At 42.0% G+C, this 20,540-nt stretch overlaps 1 protein-coding gene across 1 annotated transcript; it reads right to left on the bottom strand.

The window, feature by feature from the left end:
• Window positions 1-787: 787 nt before the first annotated feature.
• LOC311059361 (GTP-binding protein 2-like) lies at window positions 788-19,551 on the bottom strand. The gene is made up of 12 exons (XM_084077227.1): window positions 19,073-19,551; window positions 14,491-14,517; window positions 13,497-13,681; window positions 12,948-13,056; window positions 12,422-12,619; window positions 10,990-11,164; window positions 6,920-7,139; window positions 6,243-6,378; window positions 5,971-6,029; window positions 5,035-5,206; window positions 3,993-4,157; window positions 788-3,228 (listed from the first exon to the last, which is right to left on the bottom strand). The coding sequence occupies exons 1-12, from the start codon at window positions 19,322-19,324 to the stop codon at window positions 3,046-3,048; spliced, it is 1,881 nt and encodes a 626-aa protein (XP_083933353.1). The 5' UTR covers window positions 19,325-19,551; the 3' UTR covers window positions 788-3,045.
• Between the last annotated feature and the right edge of the window lie 989 nt (window positions 19,552-20,540).

Below are 20,540 nucleotides of genomic sequence, written 5' to 3'. Positions count from 1 at the left end.
AAGTTTGAGGTATTTTTATGTTACTGGAGTATGTACAATTTTCAATACTTTTACTTCTACTCCATTACATCTCAGAGGCAAATATTGTACTTTTACTCCACTACAATTATTAGAAAACTTTAGTTACTAGTTACTTTGCAGATATCAAATATTACATTGGGTGGGTTCGCAAATTGCGCACCGGAGCGCACTCGCCTATTAGTTTGTATTGGCCAGTGCGCTCATTGCTGTATTTCCGAACGCACCCATTATAAAACATACATTACTTTTGTCCTAGCCTGTTTGAAGATAGGCCGATCTACAAGTGACGCGTTGTGAGCTTGTAGATCTGCTATTTTCAGACATCTTTGTACTTTTACTCAAGTACATTTTGAATTCCGGAACTTGCTTGTAACAGTACTTCTACATTGCAGCATTGATACTTTTACTTAAGTAGAACAATTGAGTACTTTTTCCATCATTGCCTGTGGGGAGAAGAGTCAAGTGACGGCTGCACTTTTCGGGGCGAGTCACACGATGGTTTTGTTACGATTCTTTCTGTGCTGAAGAAAAACTGTGTTGTAAACATTTGTATTCTTGTACAGCTGACAGCTCAGATGTTTCTTTCATGTTACATCAACCAATGAGTCAAATGGGAGAGCCACTGGTTTGGCAAGATGATGAAACATAAGGGAAAGACCTTTCAAACTTGTATTGAACTGAGTCATGCTTTGCCATGATTGGTACCTGACCCAACAGTTGATGGCTGATAAACACTAACCTAGCTAAAAAGATAGAAAACACAAGATTATGAGATAAAACTTTTATTTATGTACACCAGGAATATACAAACTGTAATTGTACATAAATATATATCCTACTTCACCCAAAAAACGATTAATATATAACACTTTCAATTAAAAGGAAAATAAAATCTGTGGTCTCAAAAAAGTGAAAACATGGTCTAAAACTGCTTGCAAAATGTATTTTTTTCCAATTTTGTAAAATTCAAAGCCACTACAAATCTATAAAACAAATTCCTCAGATGCAAAAATGAAACTTTTATAGTAAAGACTAATAAAATATTTTGGTTGAAATACATTCTTCTTTTTTTTCTCCAGCCCCTCTACAAGTGTTCACACACCGGGCATTACAATGATAGAGGCGCAACAAAACAGGCCACAGTCACACACACCTCTGTTGTACACACAGGACAGTCGTTAAGGGCAACACAGCCCTTAACAAACAACTAAACATGCTTCCCCATGTCCTTCTCTAGAGATCACATTGTTTTTACTCATGTTGTCTTGAGTTGTAAAACCTTAGGGTGTGGTGGAAGTTTGCTCAAAACGGTAGTTCCATTAGGCACTGTTAATTAAACCCTAATAAAGATCAGTAACGTCAGGAATAAGACAAACATTAAGTACCTCCAACATGATTACCTTAAATAGGGCAGTTTAAACACAGCTGCGTTAAACGGCAGCATGCCATAATATACAGTACACACACAATGCAACACCAAAACAACAAGCTAGGACACAAGCCGTCTAAAAATGGGTCTGTGTGTCCGGGGATAATCTCAAATTTCTTTTGTACGCTGCCAGTGAGCCAAATAACTTAGTATATATATATTTTTTTCCACATAATGTATGTTTTATATATTTTTGCGATATTTCTCTTTCATTTTAGAATGGAAGTTAATGGGCTTAAACCTTGCCCAAACATGGAGTCATACGTATCGTATGTCATATATGACTGATGTCACAGACTGGCCACGTGAAGTCCCAGATCCACATGGAAGCCACGCCGTTATTAGAACCCTTTCTTAGAGCTCCCCAAGCCAACAACAATAAAACCTCCGACTGGAGTAGTTCCGCAAGAGTGGAATGCTGTCTAATAGAAGAACTACACTGACCTGAGTAACTAAAGCACTTGGTAGGTACGCAGTAACACCATTCAGTGGCTGCCCTGAGGCATTAGGCTACTTGTGAGTCAACATCAAAAACATTATAATAAAGCAAACCGTGCCTTTAGTGCCGTAGCAAGAAATGTGTTACTACAAGGTCAGCTAACACGGACAAGTTCTAACCGTCTATACGTAACAGTCCTTCACACCTTAATAAAGTGCCACAGTCAGCAACATTAGCTTTAGCCAAGATGACGTGGGTCACTTTGCTTCTGAAAAGACCCCATAAGCTGTGTTGAGGTGAACTCAAACACAATGACAGTGTCAATCTAATGATATAAAAGATTGTCCTTTCCAGTCAGGTCAGTCAGGCACTACACTGGTGGTAACACAGCAGACACGATACTGTGTGGTGATGATGATGACCAAACATCTCACAGACATACTCGTAGCTGCAATGGAAGAAAAGTACGGTACGTTTGTAAACATTTGTCTTCCAAGGATATATGAACAGATCTCAGTGCCTGGTACAGGTGATGTCAATGACATGACTCTGTATATGTGTGTGTGCACCTTTTTCAGAGGCTGTGTTGGGGGAGTGCAAGTATGTGTAAACGCCACATGTAAGCAGCACTGTGGAGTGTGAATCAGCTCTTGTGCTGCTTGGTGACCGCTTGTTTACACGCTTAGCTACGATTGTTGGTCAATTTCTATAGGCTTTGTAACCCAGCACTGTTAACTGGTCGATGGAAGCTGCTGCTAGGCGAACAAGTTGAGCCTGATTCATTAGAAAATAGCAGAACTACAAACAATCTTTGTATACTGTAAGTATAAATCACGCTTTAGACAGGTGGCTTCATGAGAGGCAACACTCACAAAAGCTGAAAAGCTCGACATCAGAAAACATACCTTTGACAAGGCACAAGATAGATGTTTGGTGACAAAAAAGGCTTTGGAACAGCAACAAAAAGAAGAAATAAAAACAGACAATCACAGCGGAGTGAGTGGCTTTAAGGGAGGAGGCAGCTTGGAGGCTGTTGGCGACTTTGGGAAGAGGAAAAGAAAAACTTTCTCTAAAAAAACCTGGTTTCAGGAGGGACGGTATGGTTCTCTCGTTTCTCCGGGGCGTCTTTTTTGTTTCGTTTTTAAAGGCTAGACCTCTAGACCTCGTCCTCCTCGCTGCGGCTGGGCTGGTTGAGCGACACAGGCTGCAGTTTAGTGACGTGACCGATGCCCTTGGTCACGCCCTCTCTGAACAGCAGCTTGGTCCCGACCTTCAGGTACTCCGGGTGCTTGATGAACTTGAAGAGAACCACCGCCTTCTCTCCTGTTCTCAGCTCGTCCTGCGGTGAAATGACAGACACACAGGAACAGGAAGTCACAAAGAGAGAGTAAAAAACGTTTTTTTCAACATGTTTTTTGAGCACATATTATGTGCTTCATTAACCACTGGGTTATGATGAGACTAGCCATGTAAACCATCCCCGTAGCGTGATTTCACATTATCATGTGTCTTCTGCAGATGGGTCTGGCCTTGAGCACTGGGTTGGCGTTTTGCAGAAAACAAAAGGTGGAAAAGCCAATCAGCATCTGTCAACCACAGGGCCTTGAGCGCAGGCGCTGATTGGCTCTTTTTGCACGCCACCCAGCGTTTGGGGCCAGACCGGTCTGCAGAAAAAACATGATAGTGTGAATTCATGCGATGGTTTACTAGGCTATGATGAGACCATGTTTTGCTTAAAATGGCGTACTGGTCTAAACACAAAATCCATTAAAACACACTTTTATTCATTTTATGCATCTTTTATCTATCAACCAATCTTTATTCATTTTCTCCCCAGTTTACTATTTACCTATGCACCACCCGGACGTACAGTTTATATTTATTGAACAGCAATACATATCTCAAGCAAGTTTCAAGTCCCCTGCAAGTTGGTTTTCATATTGTACTGAAGTGAGTAGCAAACATTAGCTTCTTTGAAGACCAAACACACTTTAGAAACAGTCGGCAGTCATGTCAAGTGAGAGGTAGCTGAGCTAAACACACGGGACTATCCAGTAAGTAGAATACATACAAGTGTGTCAGGAAGTGGAAGGAAGGACCAACCTTGCCATGCACGGCCACCACTGTAGCGGTCTGCCTCACGTTCCCGACGTGCACGGTGACCTGAAAGCCCTTGTGGAACGTCTTTGCGTGAAACAGCAGCACAATCTCGGCCTCAAACAGCCAACAAATGGTGGGTTCCATCTCTGGACTCACCAGCACCATGCCCTGGGAGAGTGGAACACATGGGATGCTGTGTAAACAACACTACTGATTCTACCTCGCATAAAAGGAAATAAGCAAGTAGAGATGTAACGATAGCATTTTTACAGTGGTTCTCAAAGTGGGGTTCAGGGACCATCTTGGTTCCTTGAGGGGGTTCCAAATGGACCCTTACAGGTCTGTAACACTAAGAGTGTACAAATGGAACCAAATGGACCCGTACACTCACAAGAGTTATCGGGTTCCTTGAAATTAAAAAGGTTTGAGAACCACTAATCTAGGAATAAATAAAAAATCCATTAATAATTGTTAAAGTGCAGCTACAAGTTAGTAAAAATAATAATGTAAATAGTACAGTAAGAGTATAAAACAGTGCTACTTGTGCAAAAGCTTATCCCAAACTAATCTTTCCTATGTGGATTAGGCATATATATACTGTAGGCAACTATTTCTGACAGTAAATGCACAATTCTTATGGTTTTGTAAGTTAGATTTCCCTCTAGTTGCAATGTAACAGCTTTGTGTGTACACATCATTTCTATTCCCCTTTAATTGTACATTATTTTGTTTTGACTGTATTGGTCCACTTTTGCTTTGGCAATGTAAACGTATGTTTTCTCATGCCAATAAAGCCCTTTTGAATTGAATTGTATAAAACAGTAGTGCACTAGTGCTATATCAACTGAAGCATTAAAAATACAAAATAATTGATGACTGTAAATGACATATCATCATGTGATAAATGACATGGTATCGGAATGGCATAGACTGGCATACTCGCCGATACCAGCATATTCGGCGGTATCGGCAGCTTTTCCGATACTGGTGTCGATATCGGAACAACTCTAATTAAAAACATAAGCAGGGTTGTCAGGTGTCTAACCTTGCGTAGCAGCGAGCGGTCAAAGTCCCCCAGCGCCAGAGTGGCAGCCTGTCCGGCCCTGAGCACCCTGCACGCCGAGCGGTTCCTCTGGATGCTCCCCACGGTCAGCTTGTGGAACTGGCCCCGGTCTGTGGGCCCTACCACTAGCTGCTCTCCCTCACGGCAGATACCGCTGCAGAACCGGAGAGAGAATAAAAAGGTTAGCAGTGTTTTTCAAACGTTTTCATTTCAAGGACCTCCAGTTTGTTTTGCATTAGGCCACGGCCCCCCATTTCAAATATATATATTTTTTTTTATATATGGGACCCAAAGTGATTTCTTTTGGTGAAAACAAAACCTTTGTTGTGAAAAGGTGAAAGCTCAATATTCTGATTCTGATAGCAATCATTGATAGGCCGAGAGTGTTTGTTCAGTAACAGAGGCCTCCCCAACTCTTTAATAAACAGAAAATACATTTTCAGGTGGGTTGCAAATGTTCAGCCGAGGAGAGAGTACCCATTCATCAGCTTAAAATGTATAGTTGTTCCTGTTCCAATTTTGTCCGCTCACTTCTGTGTGTCAACACTTCCAATTTCACTTGTTTATCCTGTATCCTGTGCGAGTTCTCTCTCCTGATTGGATAAAATTGGTATCCCGACCTGAAAATGAGTTTTCTGTTTACCAAAGAGCTGGAGAGACAGACAGACAGTCATATTTTAACAAAAGAAATATCACTTACCCTACCTTCAACTCTGGGTTAGGGTTAGGGTGTATAAATGGAACCAAATACGGGGCCATTTGGTTCCATTTATACACTGCTGGAGTTACAGACCCGTAACGGTCCATTTGGTTCCTAACTATGACTCATTTAGCTGGGGACCCCGAACGACCAGTGAGTTAGCACAGGTACTGCCCCGCAAACACAAGGTAAGGACAAGAGAACTTTATTATGCTCACCTGTATAGAGTACCTCCCACCACGGTCCCGACCTCAGGCACCGTGTAGATCTCATCCACCTGTAAAAGGGACATACATCGTTAACTGCAAACACATACAGTACCGAGGGCACCAGTGCAGTGGTTCTCAACCTTTTCGGGCTGCGAGTCTGCGACCCCCCAAAATAATCATATTTGAATTGGGGACCCCCACCCTGATAAAACACTTTGACCCACAGGTTGAGAACCACCGCACTGGTGTGACCACCAAATTCGACTTCACGATCCGTCTACCTGAAACTCGGTGAGCTGTTGCATGAGCTCCTCCTGCTCCTTGCTGTTGCTGAGTGGAGGGATGATGTTGAAGAAGACCTTGAGCAGGTCCAGGCTCTCCCCTGACACACTGGACAAGGTGAAGATGGGCGTGATGCTGTAGAAAAAGAACACAATCGTAATGAATGCGACACCACTGTATATTGACACACATGCATCACTGTCACGCTGCTGGTTTGTAACCACACACGTGCCACAGCAATCTTATCCTCACTTTGTAAATGTTTTCCACGTTATATGCGTGGATTGAAACAATAAAATCTCATGACTGTGTTTGTTTGTAAGTCCTAATGTGCATTTGGGGCTGATTCCTCAACAATGAACACAATACAACATGTAAAATGATGATGTGTTCGTAATATTGTTCCTGCTGTTCTACATACTGCCAACCAGGTGAATAAATCACAGATTGAGGATTGCAGATTTTATGGAAGATGCTTCTGAACATAATTATTGCTAGTTTGACCACTTCTAATGCTCTAATCTTAAAATAATAACCGAAAATGTTTCGCTGTGCAACAGTCGTGACGACTGAGGACTTTAATCCATGTATATGCATGCATTTCATTAACTCAATGGGTTGATATCCTCGCGTGCCAAGTGTGCTCAGAACTGTACACAAGAACTCAGAACCGTACTTGGGCGACTGGGCGAACTGCTGTGCCGCCGTGACGGCGTCGTCGGTGTTGCCGACGACCAGCGGCGCCTTGTTGCATCCCGGCTGCTTCAGCAGGCGCTCCAGCTGCCGCACCGTGCGCTCCACCGTGGCCCGCGTGCACAGGTCCACCTTGGTGACCGCTATGAAGATGGGCACCTTCAGGGCCATGGCCAGCCCCAGGTGCTCCCGCGTCGTCCCGGCTGAAATGGAGAAAGATGACGGAAAGAGGCGAAAGTCAGGCCAAATTGGTGAGTTAACCTGTTAAGACCTGAGGTCGATTCTACAAAATGCCTTTCTCAAACTTTTTCGTGCCAAGGACCCACAGAATAATATGTATTTGGCCGCAGACCCCTCCATCTGAACATGGTTTGTCCTCCTGGTGGGGGCTCCTCACTGGCAGTGAGTCAATATGACACTACAGCAGTGACAACAGACAGAAATGTGTGTGTGGAGGGATTCATTGGTATGGACTAAATTGGGGAGAAAAAGGGTGGGTAAAAAGCAAAAAGAAATACTACAATCCGTGGCGTTTATGTCTGCTGTCTCTCTCACAATGGATAGAGGTAATGTACAACAATGTCCAAACTACTGTACGATGAAGATGGCAGTGCATCTAGTGGCGTCTGCTTCAAATAACTTCATTGACATTGTCCATTTTTTTCCCTGTTTATTAAAGACCCGGAGAGATAGGGAGACCCTGTTACTGAACACACACTCAATAGCAATGATTACTATCAGAATAGAGCTTTAACATTTAACAAAAAACTTGGTACCAATGGTTTCACCTGCTGAGCTAGTTCCGTTCAACGCTTCCCATAATTCAATATGCGCTCCATAGAATCATGATCATATTGATAGGATATAACATGAATAAAAATAATTAACAAATAAATGCAGCACAGTTCGATTCTGCTACAGTGTGCCAACACATTAGCTTTAGACACAACTAATGGCAAAGACTCTGTTCAATGGTATAAAATAAGTTCTTGTGCAAGCAGGTCGGTCATGATAGAGAATAATAACTCTGCCTATCTCAAGGTGGAGACTAATAGAGGCTCTGGCGTAACAACACAAACTGATAAAGAATAGAAACTAAGCGTGACGTATGATTATTATGTCACAAGAGGTCAAAGACTACAGAAATTGAGGAATAACTTCAACTGAAAAGCATGTCAGCAGTTCATGAAGAATGACAACAGTGCAGTTCCCTAAACCCTGCAACTTCTCATAGGGAACTTGCAGTTAATTGCACTGCACTGAGTTTCAAGGGCAGAGCTATTTTCCAAGGTGTAGGTTTGCCTGATAGGTCATGGGGTCATGTTGCCGTGTAAACAAAGCTGGCATGCAAGGAAAGCAAAGATATATATAGGCAATGTCTGCGTCTAGACACAGATCTAAACTAGGCTATGAAAGCCTAAAGTCTTCCAAAATGTAATGGTGGCTTTATAGACGTGTAGATGGCTGGATTATGGTAATGTGCGTCATTGTCAGCTAAATGTGTGTTGTGTGTACCAGGGACGCGCGGCCACGGAACGGAGATTCATAGACAGACATAAAGAACTTTAGCTTTCGTGCTGTTCGTGGTTGTAAACAGAAATTAATCAGGCCTAGGCACACTTTGTCCTTTTGGCTCAGTATGAACGCAACCTCAGACTAGCAGTAGGTCAATGCATTACACAGCCCCTTTAATCTGTTTCATAATTCAAGCTGCAGCACTCAGGTTGCAGGAAACATGTCCTACAGTATGTGTGCATGTTGTTATTCAGCTTGGATGTTCCTCATTCCTGTCCCGTTTCCCCCCTCCACACTCTGTCAGATATGGACCCTGGCCCACAAACCTGAGGAAGACTATAATTGTACATGTCCGCACGATGAATCCATGAATTGATTATTTTTGACACCACTAGTTCAAAGGAGTTGCATGTTATTTAAAACTGCAGTTTTTATAACAAACCTAGTAAGGCGTTTAGCTTGCCACAAGCTGGTGTAAATTATGACTGTCATTTTTTTCTGGTTTATGTTGCTGTGCTGAAATGTTTGTGAAGGTTAGAGAGAAGGCTAGGAGTGGATACGGGTTATGAGGGAGTTTTTTTGTGTTGGACTGTAATTTCCTCATCATTTGCCAACTTTTATCTATGTGTATTAAACACAAACAAAACCTGAGTCGTGAGTCTAACTTCAATGTTTACTAAATTAAACACAGCAGAGTGTGGGTCGGTGTGTGGAACAGCATGCATAGTGGGTGAAATATGAGCAGGCTTCAACATTCTTTCTATCAGCTATTCCAAGCAGCAACATTGCTCACCACAGCGATATGACTGAGGAGAGTGTTGTACTACAGTAAGTCAGGATGGCCGAGCGGTCTAAGGCGCTGCGTTCAGGTCGCAGTCTCCCCTGGAGGCGTGGGTTCGAATCCCACTTCTGACAATGATCTATTGTCTTGGTGGGGTACAGGAAATGATTAAACAGCGACGGCAGCCAAGTGTTCTCACAAACAAGACCAGCAGACTTTTGCCGATGCCATCTCACTTAAAACTAATGCTTCTTATACAAAGATTCCATTCCACAGAAGGGGATCATTAGCTACTTAATGCGAACAGTTCTTATCTGGGCCTGCTTGCTGTGACTGACAATGCCCCACCCCCTCCCTCACAGTCGTCAGGGAGTTGTTTGTTCAGCACTCACAGATACGTCAGGGTGGCACAGCGGTCTAGGCACTGCATTCAGGTCACAGTCTCCCCTGGAGGTGTAGGATCGAATCATCCCACTTCTGACAGTAAAACTAGATCAACATGAAACTACTAGATATTATGAAAATATGTTTCTTCTTTCCATTCCTTATGAATGTGTCTCAAGAAGACAAACATGAAATTGCACAAATCAAGGAAATGGGTATCTTTTCTTTTTTTTTTCCAATCATACGTCTTTTGTTGCCGTTATTCATATGGTGGAGAATTCACTCAATATAACAGACAACAGTTCACAGATTACAAAATACTTAATGTGTCCATAAAGTAGTAACTGCTGTGAGAGGTGTGATCACACAGATCTTTGGCAAGCTTTTTTCTCAACTTTTTGATTTGATGTAAAACTTTCAATGTATTAAAAAAAAAGGAACATGCCCTGCCCTACTTGCAGGCAGCACATTCGATCAGACCCTGTCACATAAATAACCAATAAGCCTGCTAAAAGTAGAAATCTAACTAGGCTACAACCTACCTTCTCCAGACAGTTTCCACAGCTCATATTTCAGCTGTGTCCTGCAAGTCTTACATTGACACTTCTTAACATGCTCTCTCAATATGGATTGGACAAAACTATAATGTAGTAATACAGTTGTCTTCAATTATACCAGCTACAAAATTGTGTCAAAATGCACACACTGTATGAAATGGAACAGTCGTGTTTGGCTTCAACAAGTGTGGTCTCTCTTCTGCAGAGTCAGCAACACAGACGGCGGGCTCAGTTTCAAATAACTGACACAGTTACAAGTGTCAAGAGTCACCAAATCCCGACTCGAGTGAACCATTCAAAGAGCTTCAGGGTCAGGCTGACCCACATGAATGGAAGGTATTTGAGATATTCTGGGACTCTGACTGGTAAGGGCGGGCAGAGGGGAGGGGGAAGGCGGCTGAGGGTAGGAAGGCATGGCCAGTTACATAACAAGCTTAGATATCACATGTGTGCATGGCATCAAGTCACAGGTAGATAAGTCAAAACAGCATGGAAGCAATGCAAAGCATAAACAAACATACTGGCACGGTTCTGCTCTATTATCAGCCTGAGCCCCAGTGGAAGACTCCCTTCTTTTCTTTTTACACATTGCTTTTATTTACGGTATACATGTTTAAATTGTACACAGCCATTTTGTCATGCAAATAGTAGAGTATCGGAAACTGGCCCGAGCAGAAAATCTTCAGCCACGCCATAATAAGAATTGACCACTTAAACCCTATCTACTTCATTGTCTGTTATGACATGCCCAGCATAGGGACGCAAGTGTTCACAGGATTAAAATGTTTAACAAAAAGATGTAGAAAACATTCTCACCAATGCCAGTATTTGCACTGACGACCAGCATGGCGAAGTCCGGGCAGTAGCTGGTGAGGCCAAAGATGGTGGTCTTCAGGTACTTGTGGTGGCCCGCCAAATCAATGAAGGTGATCATTTTTGAGGCACTCTCACAGATCTCTTCTGCTGTCCGAGATTCACTGTAATTTACAACCTGGGAATAGAAAAAAAGACAGATTCTATAACGGTATGCAAGTTATTACTAATTATTCCTGGGCTTGAGTACTTGATATCTACAGATAACATTGAATAGAATATACAAACACAATGCACATATTATGTAAAAGACAGGAGAACAAAGAGTTGAGGCGTTTTCACAAGGGGAGGGAGACAACGCCTGCATTCTCGCTTGAATCATAGAGGTCGTACGAACGCAACAGATTAACAGGAGTGCATCTGTCAGATTGCCCACACCTCATCCTTGATACCTGCCCACTTGCCTCTTATTGAAAATGAATTACTAGACCATCTGTTGCTTCCCGTGTGAAAAGACCTTTACAGTTAGATATAGTGCTTGTGGTAATGTTCTTACAGTTGATGCTAGCCAGTTGACTTTACTTTGTTTCTAAGCCAAATGTTACGTCACCTATTTGGGCACATTTGACTTGGAGCCAGACAATTATGGAATTTGGATAAGGCAACTGGGCAGTTGTAGGAAAGAATATCCGCTGTGCGAGCAAATACCTCTAATCTATCATTGCATTAACGGATTTAAAATGGGTTCAGTGTTGTCAGACCAGTCCTGTTTATTGTGTGGTTTACCCTGCATCTCTGTAAATTGGTTTTCATGCTGTACTGAAATGAATATAATCCATGATATGCTTTGTAAAAGGGTTGGCAGCAATGTCAAGTACACTGTGCGGAAGACAAAGTATATAGCGCTTAAGTGGTTAAATGCAATGTTATCACATGACATGTGTTGTCTTCCCTATCTGGTGCACTGTAAGACTCCAACAATAAAAACCCAGAGATAAGCATGCCATAACATTATTTGTTGTGAATGCCTGGCCCATTTATGACAGATGATAGCCTATATTCTAGGCTAGACTAACATCCACAGCACTCAGTCTGTGGTCTCCAGTGGTGGGCTAAGTACTCAATCCCCCAGTAGTTGAGTCAAAGTAGATACTTCTGGTCAAATATTACTCAACTAAAGGTGAAAGTTACTCAGTCAAATTTGTTCTTGAGTTAAAGTACTTGCTTTAAAATAACTTTTTCCGTCCTAGAAATGTAGTAGAATCAAATGTGCAATATGTGTCTTTGAAATGTAGACTAGTGGAGTGAAATATCCAAAAATACAAATACTCAAGTAAAGAACGTATATATTAAAAATGTACCAGTACTAAAGTAAATGTACGTTGTGTTGCTGTCCATCACTGGTAGTCTCTGGTCTTGGACATGTATTGCTCACCTCTCCTTTGCTGTTGAAGCCAAGGATTTCAAAGCTTATGCTGGAGGTGCGTCCGGTCTGGATCTCATGGAGATGTCTGAAGAGGTTGAGCCTCGCCCGTCCCCGTCCATTGTCCAGCTCACCTTGCGTCAAAACACCCAGTAATGTGGACTTTCCCGAGTCTACATTGCCTAGAACGGCAACCCGCAGGTCCAGGAACTGAGGAAATACACACAAATTTTGTTTTCTTCTTTTTGTTTTCAAGGAATAGGCATAGATGGTATAGATTAGCATGCACATCCAAAATGGAATATTAAGGCAGGTTTGGAGAGAAAATGATAGTAAATACTGAAGGGGAGAAAACCCCACACACTGCAATGTAAATCCTGAAACAAATGTATTTACATAATGCCTTTTAGGGATTACATTGCAGGATGATCCTATTTTCATTTTCAACAAAACCAGAAAAATGAATAAATGACAGTGTGCAATAAAAGTACTATCCACAAATAAAAGGCAACACATCACCATGGCACACTAAACTAACCTGCTGGTCATCTGGCACCTTGCGAATAAGCACCTCGGCGATCTTGCGAGGAGGGTCCGAATCGTAGTCCACCTCTCGCTCCCTGAGGACAGCGATATCTGCTCCCACTCTGAGAGAACGGTTCAACAACAACATTTATATCTATTCATAGTAAATCACATTAATCCATTCAAGATCTGAGGCCCATTCTATAAATGCCTTCTAAATCAGTAGTTCTCACACTTTCAAGATTTTTCAAAAATGTTCAAAAATAGCAGATATAAAACTTGTAGATCTGCTATTTTTGTATAGCAAACGCTAAGATCTAAAATGACATAGATGCTTTACCGGTTTTAATGGGTTAAGACTGTGACACGTGATTTACACGTTGTTGTGCATCATGTCGAGCACCTAAAATAGGCGATCTACAAGCTCAAAGTGTGTCACAGCACCAACACACTGTGAGCTTGTAGATCTGCTTTTTTAGGTGCTCGACACCAGTGTGCAACGGCATAAATCAGGCCTAAGGAACATACAGAGAGCGATAGCAAATAATTGTGATGGCCTTACTTCTCTGCCATCCTGTGGAGGGTCGTTAGTGAGGACTTCATGTCTTCGTCCGATAGGCCCACGAGCATGCCGTTGTCCTCGACACCTATTTGATACACGGCTTCGCCCCTGCCCTCTTGTAGACGCCATTTCATTTGCGTGGCCAGGTGCTCAAATCGATATTGTGTGGGACTCAGCAGCTTCAGCTGGAGACAGAGAGAAATCTCGATCTTTAACTCTTAGACAGTGAGTGAGTGGCGACCAAGTGAGACCAAAATACGTTTAGAATTTTAGATTCTAATAACTTTGTATTACCAATAAACTGAAAAAATATGATTATATACATCACACACACACACACACACACATCATATCGTTGCTGTACGGCAGAAACCAGCTAACTCAATTTTTCCGCTTTTGCATTTTTTTCCCATAAATCAGTGCTATTGAAAACCCTCTACGTCTGTGTTGGTAAAAGAAATATTGAACCAATGAAAAGTATTAAAAAGTGCTTCTGATGAAACCAGCTAACTCCATTGGACCCTCAAACTTTCTGCTAAACCAGCTAACTCCAGCAAAGGGGGTGGAGTTAGGGGGTTTTGCTGACTCCAGGCTCCACCCCCTTTTGACCATCAACCTCATTGTGAGCTTGGAGGTCCATTCAGCTGTTATTATCACTGATGAACAAAACCTCCTAACTTCATTTTTTTTTTTTTTTTCATTTCCTGAAAAATTAACATTTTGGAGTTAGCTGGTTCTGCCGAACAGCAGAGATAAATAATAATTATTTTAATTGTTTTTATTCTCCATTGCTTTTTGTTCCTGTCAAATATATGTCCCAATGTCCTGTTCTGTCTAATACACCCGTGTCTCAACTGACAGAAAACAGAAGCGCTCCACAGAGTGACATGACACGGTTTAATCACATCTAAAATACTGTAAGTACACACAAACTGATCGTTGAACAGAATAGATATTTATTTAAAGATTGAAACAACCAAAGACTTTCACTTACCTTGTACTCTATATTTCCCTCTTCAGCCTGACCCAGAGAGAAACAGAATAAGAGAGGAAGGGGGAGGGGAGGAAACAACAGCTGTCGTTAAACAGAAGGGAAGTAAGACAATAGACCATTGATCTGCCAAAACACTGTACTGATGCCAGTCCACTGGTGTGTGAATAGATGGTTAGCGGGTGCTGCTCAAAAAGGCAGGTAGACTAGTTTGAAAATCACACACAACTGAGGTTAACTACACCAGTGGCTCTCAGCCTTTTCAGGCCGTGACCACTCGCAAAATAATTGAACTGGGGACCCCCCCCCCTATTTTTAAAATATATGTATTAAAAAGGTCTTATAAGTCCTTAAATTGTCACTTCCCACTTCATCAGTGAATTTTTAACACACTTCATGTTTACAGACAAATGTCATTCATCCATGTACAGGAAATATCCCACATTCCAAGAAACTACTATGAGTTGTTAAATACGATTAGATACTTTAGTTGGTACTGCATATTAAAACATTTAGTTTGGCATCAGTCCGCTCCACTTAGCAGCATAAAAGCATAAAATATAAAAGACAAATATGTCTTTTTTTTTCCTATAATTTTTATCCCGCGATTTTTGTAACCCATTTTTTTCACCCGGTGCCAATTTTCTAAGTGATCCTGGGCGCTACACCAGCCCTACACCAGCGCTACACCAGTCCCCCACAGCCAGGGAGGCCAGGGCCGAGCTCATGCTTCCTTCAGTGCATGAGAGCCAACTGACCTTCTTGTCACCTGACAGGGGGGAGTTTCCCTGGTTGGACGTAGCGCGTGGAAGGAACACGTTATTCCAACCAGTTCCCTTTCCCTCCATCAGGCGCCCCGGCTGTCATGGGGGAGGCGGTATAGCGACCAGGATAACTACATGTTTTTGTGAGGGTATTAACTACCCTAGGAGACACAGGGAGAACATGCAAACTCCACACAGAGTAGACAAATATGTCTAAAATAAATATATATGTGTCCTTGAGCAAGACACTGGACCCCTAACTGCTGATAGAAAGATAAATAGACTATCTATCTATACACACACACACACACACACACACACACACACACACACACACACACAGTCATGCTGTAAGCACAAAACGACAAGCATGTTGGGACATGTCCAAGGCAGCGGTTTGTTTTGATTCAGTCATCAATGCATCATGTCCTAGCTACTCAAAGTTCAAGTCGTTTCAGGAAGCCGAATCGGGGCTAATAGGTATCAAGAAGACTCACCTCAAAACCAACTCACCTCAGAGGTAGGAATACTCACCCCGGAAGACTCACCTCAGAGGTAGGAATACTCACCCCCAAGATTTTCGGGGGGTAGGAACACTCACCCCATGACCTGAGAAAACTCACCTCGGAAGACTCACCTCAGAGGTAGGAATACTCACCCCAATGTTTAAAAAAAGGTAGATCTACCGGCTTGTGAGCTTTCCATTTTCACAGAATGCTTTCATAATGTGAGCTTTCCATTTTCACAGAATGCTTTCATAATGATGTTTAATCCATATCTGGATGAATCCATATCTGGATTAAATTCTTTCTTTGAAGGTATAGAATTAATAAAGTGCTTTAAATAGTGCTTTAAATACAAGGTAGATTTCATCAGAAAAGGTAAAAAGGTAGATCTACCGGCTTGTGAGCTTTCCATTTTCACAGAATGCTTTCATAATGTGAGCTTTCCATTTTCACAGAATGAATGAAAGGTAGATTTCATCAGAAAAGTGAACAAGGAATGCAAATAGCAAATAGCATGGTCATTTGCTATGTGTCTCCAGCTCCACACCTTGCCCCATCCACCTATTAGATATCAAACAATGAATCATTAAGTGGAATGGGATATTAGTGTTAAGTGGTCAACCCCCCTCCTCCCCTTCACTCCTGTGCCCCCATCAAACAAACAAACAAACAAACAAAGGTAGGAACCCAGAGAAATTAACATTCCAATGTCAATGTATGTTGTTAAATTACATTTAGCTAATTAAAGTGCTTTAAATACAAGGTAGATTTCATCAGAAAAGTGAACATTCCAATGTGTATAATGCAAACAAATACTTACTTAACAAAGAAAAATTAAGAAAAACTCCAGTGAAGGTAAAACACAGGTATAATGTTTTGTTTTCTGTGTGAACACATTTGTGAGAAAAGCTTTTGGTAAGCATTATTGAACTTTAGTTACTTTAGTTACTATTAGATATACATTTCACTATTGTAAGCATTATTGAACTTTAGTTACTATTAGATATACATTTCACTATAGTAAGCATTATTGAACTTTAGTTACTATTAGATATACATTTCACTATTGTAAAACATGCATTAAACACTTTTCCCTATTTTTACCTAGGATATTTAGTTACCTACTACTTTGCTGGTATAAATGATAACAGCATAGAACATTGCATTGCACACATGCATTGTTTGAGAACTTTAGTTTTTAGAAATATTATACTTTTGGTACATTTTGATGCCTTACTCTTTGTGTGTGTGTGTGTGTGTGTGTGTGTGTGTGTGTGTGTGTGTGTGTGTGTGTGTGTGTGTGTGTGTGTGTGTATTTTAAACACAAATATATCATTGAACAACATCATTTGGTAATTCTATACCTTCAAAGACAGAATTTAATCCAGTATGGATTAAACGTGTCTCATTATGAAAGCATTCTGTGAAAAAGGAAAGCTCACAAGCCGGTAGATGTGCCTTTTTTAAACATACAGACTTGGTGTAGAGGGGAAAGGTTAAACCCACCCACAAAACAAAAACTCACTGTACATTACACCATTGAGTTTTTCTGGGTGAGTTTTCCTACCCCCGGGGTGAGTGTTCCTACCCCCGGGGTGAGTGTTCCGAGGTGAGATTTCTCAGGTCCTGAGGTGAGTTTACCCACCCCCCGGGGTGACTGTTCCTACCCCCGAGGTGAGTATTCCTTTTTCAGTTGAGGTGAGTTTGTCTTGAGGTGAGTCTTCTTGTATTCGGCTAATAACGTTACCGCCCCTGTCACACGTCTCAGACTGTGAGCTGGAACTTTAAACATGGAAAACTCTGTATATTATTAGTTTGCACGTTGCAGCATTAGTTTAGTTAAAGCAGGTCAGAGGTGACTTCAGGGTCATAATTGTTGTACGTATCCCCTTTCTTGCACACGAACGCTACTACCGATAGATCAGCATCAATATCAAGCATCTAGCGTCAATATCAGATCTACAAGCTCACAACGCGAGCCTGTAGATCTGATATGTTCGCGGGGCGACACCGTCGTACGACGACGACGACGACGTATACACTTAATATAGGCTAGCCTAGCTGTAGAATACAACTCTCGTAGACGTCTTTATGATTCTGACGTTTTCAATCTACGAGAGTTGTATGGTTCACCCCCAGCACTATACCCCGTAGACACTCCAAACATATACAAATTGAAAATAAAGGTGCTTATTCCCACGCCCCAAATGTTGACTCTCGCTACGGGGTAGTAGTTTACTGTAATAATCCATATCTTTCAATAAAGAAGTGTTTTAATGCCGTCTGTGGCCGAACGCCATTTTTTCACCCTCGTTTACTTCCTGTTTACATTGAGTGTAATTCCGGGTTTCACCACATTGGGAACTTCGGACAGAATCGTCCACAGACGGCATCAAAACACTTCTTTATTGAAAGATATAGATTATTACATTAAACTACTACCCCGTAGCGAGAGTTAACATTTGGGGCGTGGGGAAAAGCACCTTTATTTTCAATTTGTACATGTTTGGAGTGTCTACGGGGTATAGTGCTGAAAGTCCCTGTGTCCATGGGGGCTGAACCCTACAACTCTCGTAGATTGAAAACGTCAGAATCATAAATACGTCTACGAGAGTTGTAAATCTAAAGCTAAGGCTAGCCAGTAGCCAGCCTGCTATTTACAAAACACAGCTGCTCGCTCCAATACAGTGAATACACAGACACACATGCAAATGACGACTTGTAGTTTTTTTTGCTCCTTTGCAATGTTTGCGTCGTCATATTATTATAGCACATAATCATGTAGTTATTACAGTTTGGACAACAGAGATACCGATGATAACTGACATTATAGCAACAAGTTAGAAAGAAGAAAAAAAACATCCCCCCTCCGTTCATCCTCCTCCTTTTGATTACGTGTCATTGGTCTGCTGCAGAGTGCACTGCTGCAGACTGGATGCATTTATGTTTTAATCTTCAAATGCCGTACATGCAATTTAACAATGCCTTAATAATCATTGTTAGAATAACGTCGATGAATGCACTGGGTTAAACTAATATCTACACTTGCACTGTGGTGCTGCTACACGTAAAAACAAACGACAACAAAATAAAATAAAATAAAGTTTTAGCTTTTTCCATATTTCAACTTTTAAAGCTCCCATGCATGCAGTTTAATAGTTCTTCTATGGAGCTTTATCCCAAGCTAGCTTGATAGGCTAGCAAAACAACTTGTAGATCCAGTAGATCAGTATAGTTCTGGTCGGCAAGCAACACAGTACTGGTACTAAGGATGATGGTGATGAAAGATGATGATTTGACTTCATGTGATCTTACCTCTGGAGGTAGATTATATGGGGGGTTGTTGCTCGCTTTCAAGTTCCTGGAGGATCGATACTTTGACTTCTTATTCTTTGCTTTCTTCGGGACCGCCGGCAGCCCGCTGCAGCCGTCCCCCCCGGACCCCCCAGCAGAGACCCCCTGGGACCCGTCGGGTCCAGGGATCTGGTTCTGTCCTGCAGACCCCTGTGGAGGCGGCGGCGATCCAGCAGCGACCGAACCGAAGAGTTCAGACACCCGCTCATCCATTGCGTTCACTCTGGGGCTGGCTTTAGCCTTTTAGCCGCTAAATCTAAACGCCGCTGCCGCGTTAATATGTGTTTATTATGAATCGACGTTGGGGGTTTCTCGGGTTATGACGCCGCCCAACACATCGAGGCGTCTGACTTTGGATCCCGTTGTTTAGGTTGTAAACCTGAAAGTTCCGAAAAGAAAACAAAGCACCGATCACCCCCCCCTCCCGTCCCTTCACTTCAAACCCCGGGACCGTCCTACGGACGTTCAGTGTTTACAGGGAGTTACGTCAGAAACACTACGTCAATGACGGGTACGCATGATTCTCAAGCAGAGGGCGCACCGAGAGAGCGGCGTTTATTAACGCTTTACAATCGGTGGTTCTCAAACTTTTGAATTTATTTAACCCCAACTAGATTACTTAAAGAACAGTCTACTACGCTCTACTAAGTTATGCCATTGTCGTGGTGTGGCAGGATTTTAGTAACTCACCAGTAGTCAAAAACTAGTTTCTGACGTAACTCACTGCTAGTGTTTACAGTGAGTTACGTCAGAAACACGACGGCTGTGACGGGGTGCGCGTGTTTTGTAAGCTGAGAGCGCACGGGAGAGCGGCGTTTGTGTTTGTCTTGATTGATTGAATACATTATTAACAGTTTGCAAAGACAAGCACAGGGAAGTAGTTCAATACAAGGTCTGTTTCTGTTAAGAGGATTTTAAACCCAAGAAAGCAAAGCACTATGATTTGTTTCCATTGGGGTCTACACAGCTGATGGAGTGGGCAATTAACAACCCCAGTAGCCTTGATCCCCTGGTCAAATATAACTTCTTCAACCACAAGTGAAATTTGCATTTTGCACAGTCAAATTTTTACTTGAGGTAGGCTATTCAAAAAGTAGGCCTAGGCCTACAAGCTTTAAATAATTACTTAAGTATTCAAATGTACACATTACAAAGTATCCCCTATTTCCTTTTTAATATTGCTGTACTCCAACATAATTTACAGCATAGGCTACCCTGTTGAATTATAGCGCGCGTGTTAATCAATAGGCTAATTATCTAAACCCAGGGCGAATAGGCTCTATTCACAGCAGCCATATTATCACATCCTTCACAGGTGTTACCAATGATACTAATGAAGGCTCTGTTCCATTTAGTCTAGCACAGTGGTTTCCACGACCCCCATAATGGAACCAAAATGGGGAGGAAAAACACACTCTCAGAGTTACAC

The sequence above is a fragment of the Gymnoscopelus microlampas genome (assembly GCF_963454915.1).
Source record: "Gymnoscopelus microlampas genome assembly, chromosome: 13".
Taxonomy (NCBI): Eukaryota; Metazoa; Chordata; class Actinopteri; order Myctophiformes; family Myctophidae; genus Gymnoscopelus; species Gymnoscopelus microlampas.
Note: the sequence above shows the minus strand (reverse complement) of the source record. Positions and strands in the feature narration are given on the sequence as shown.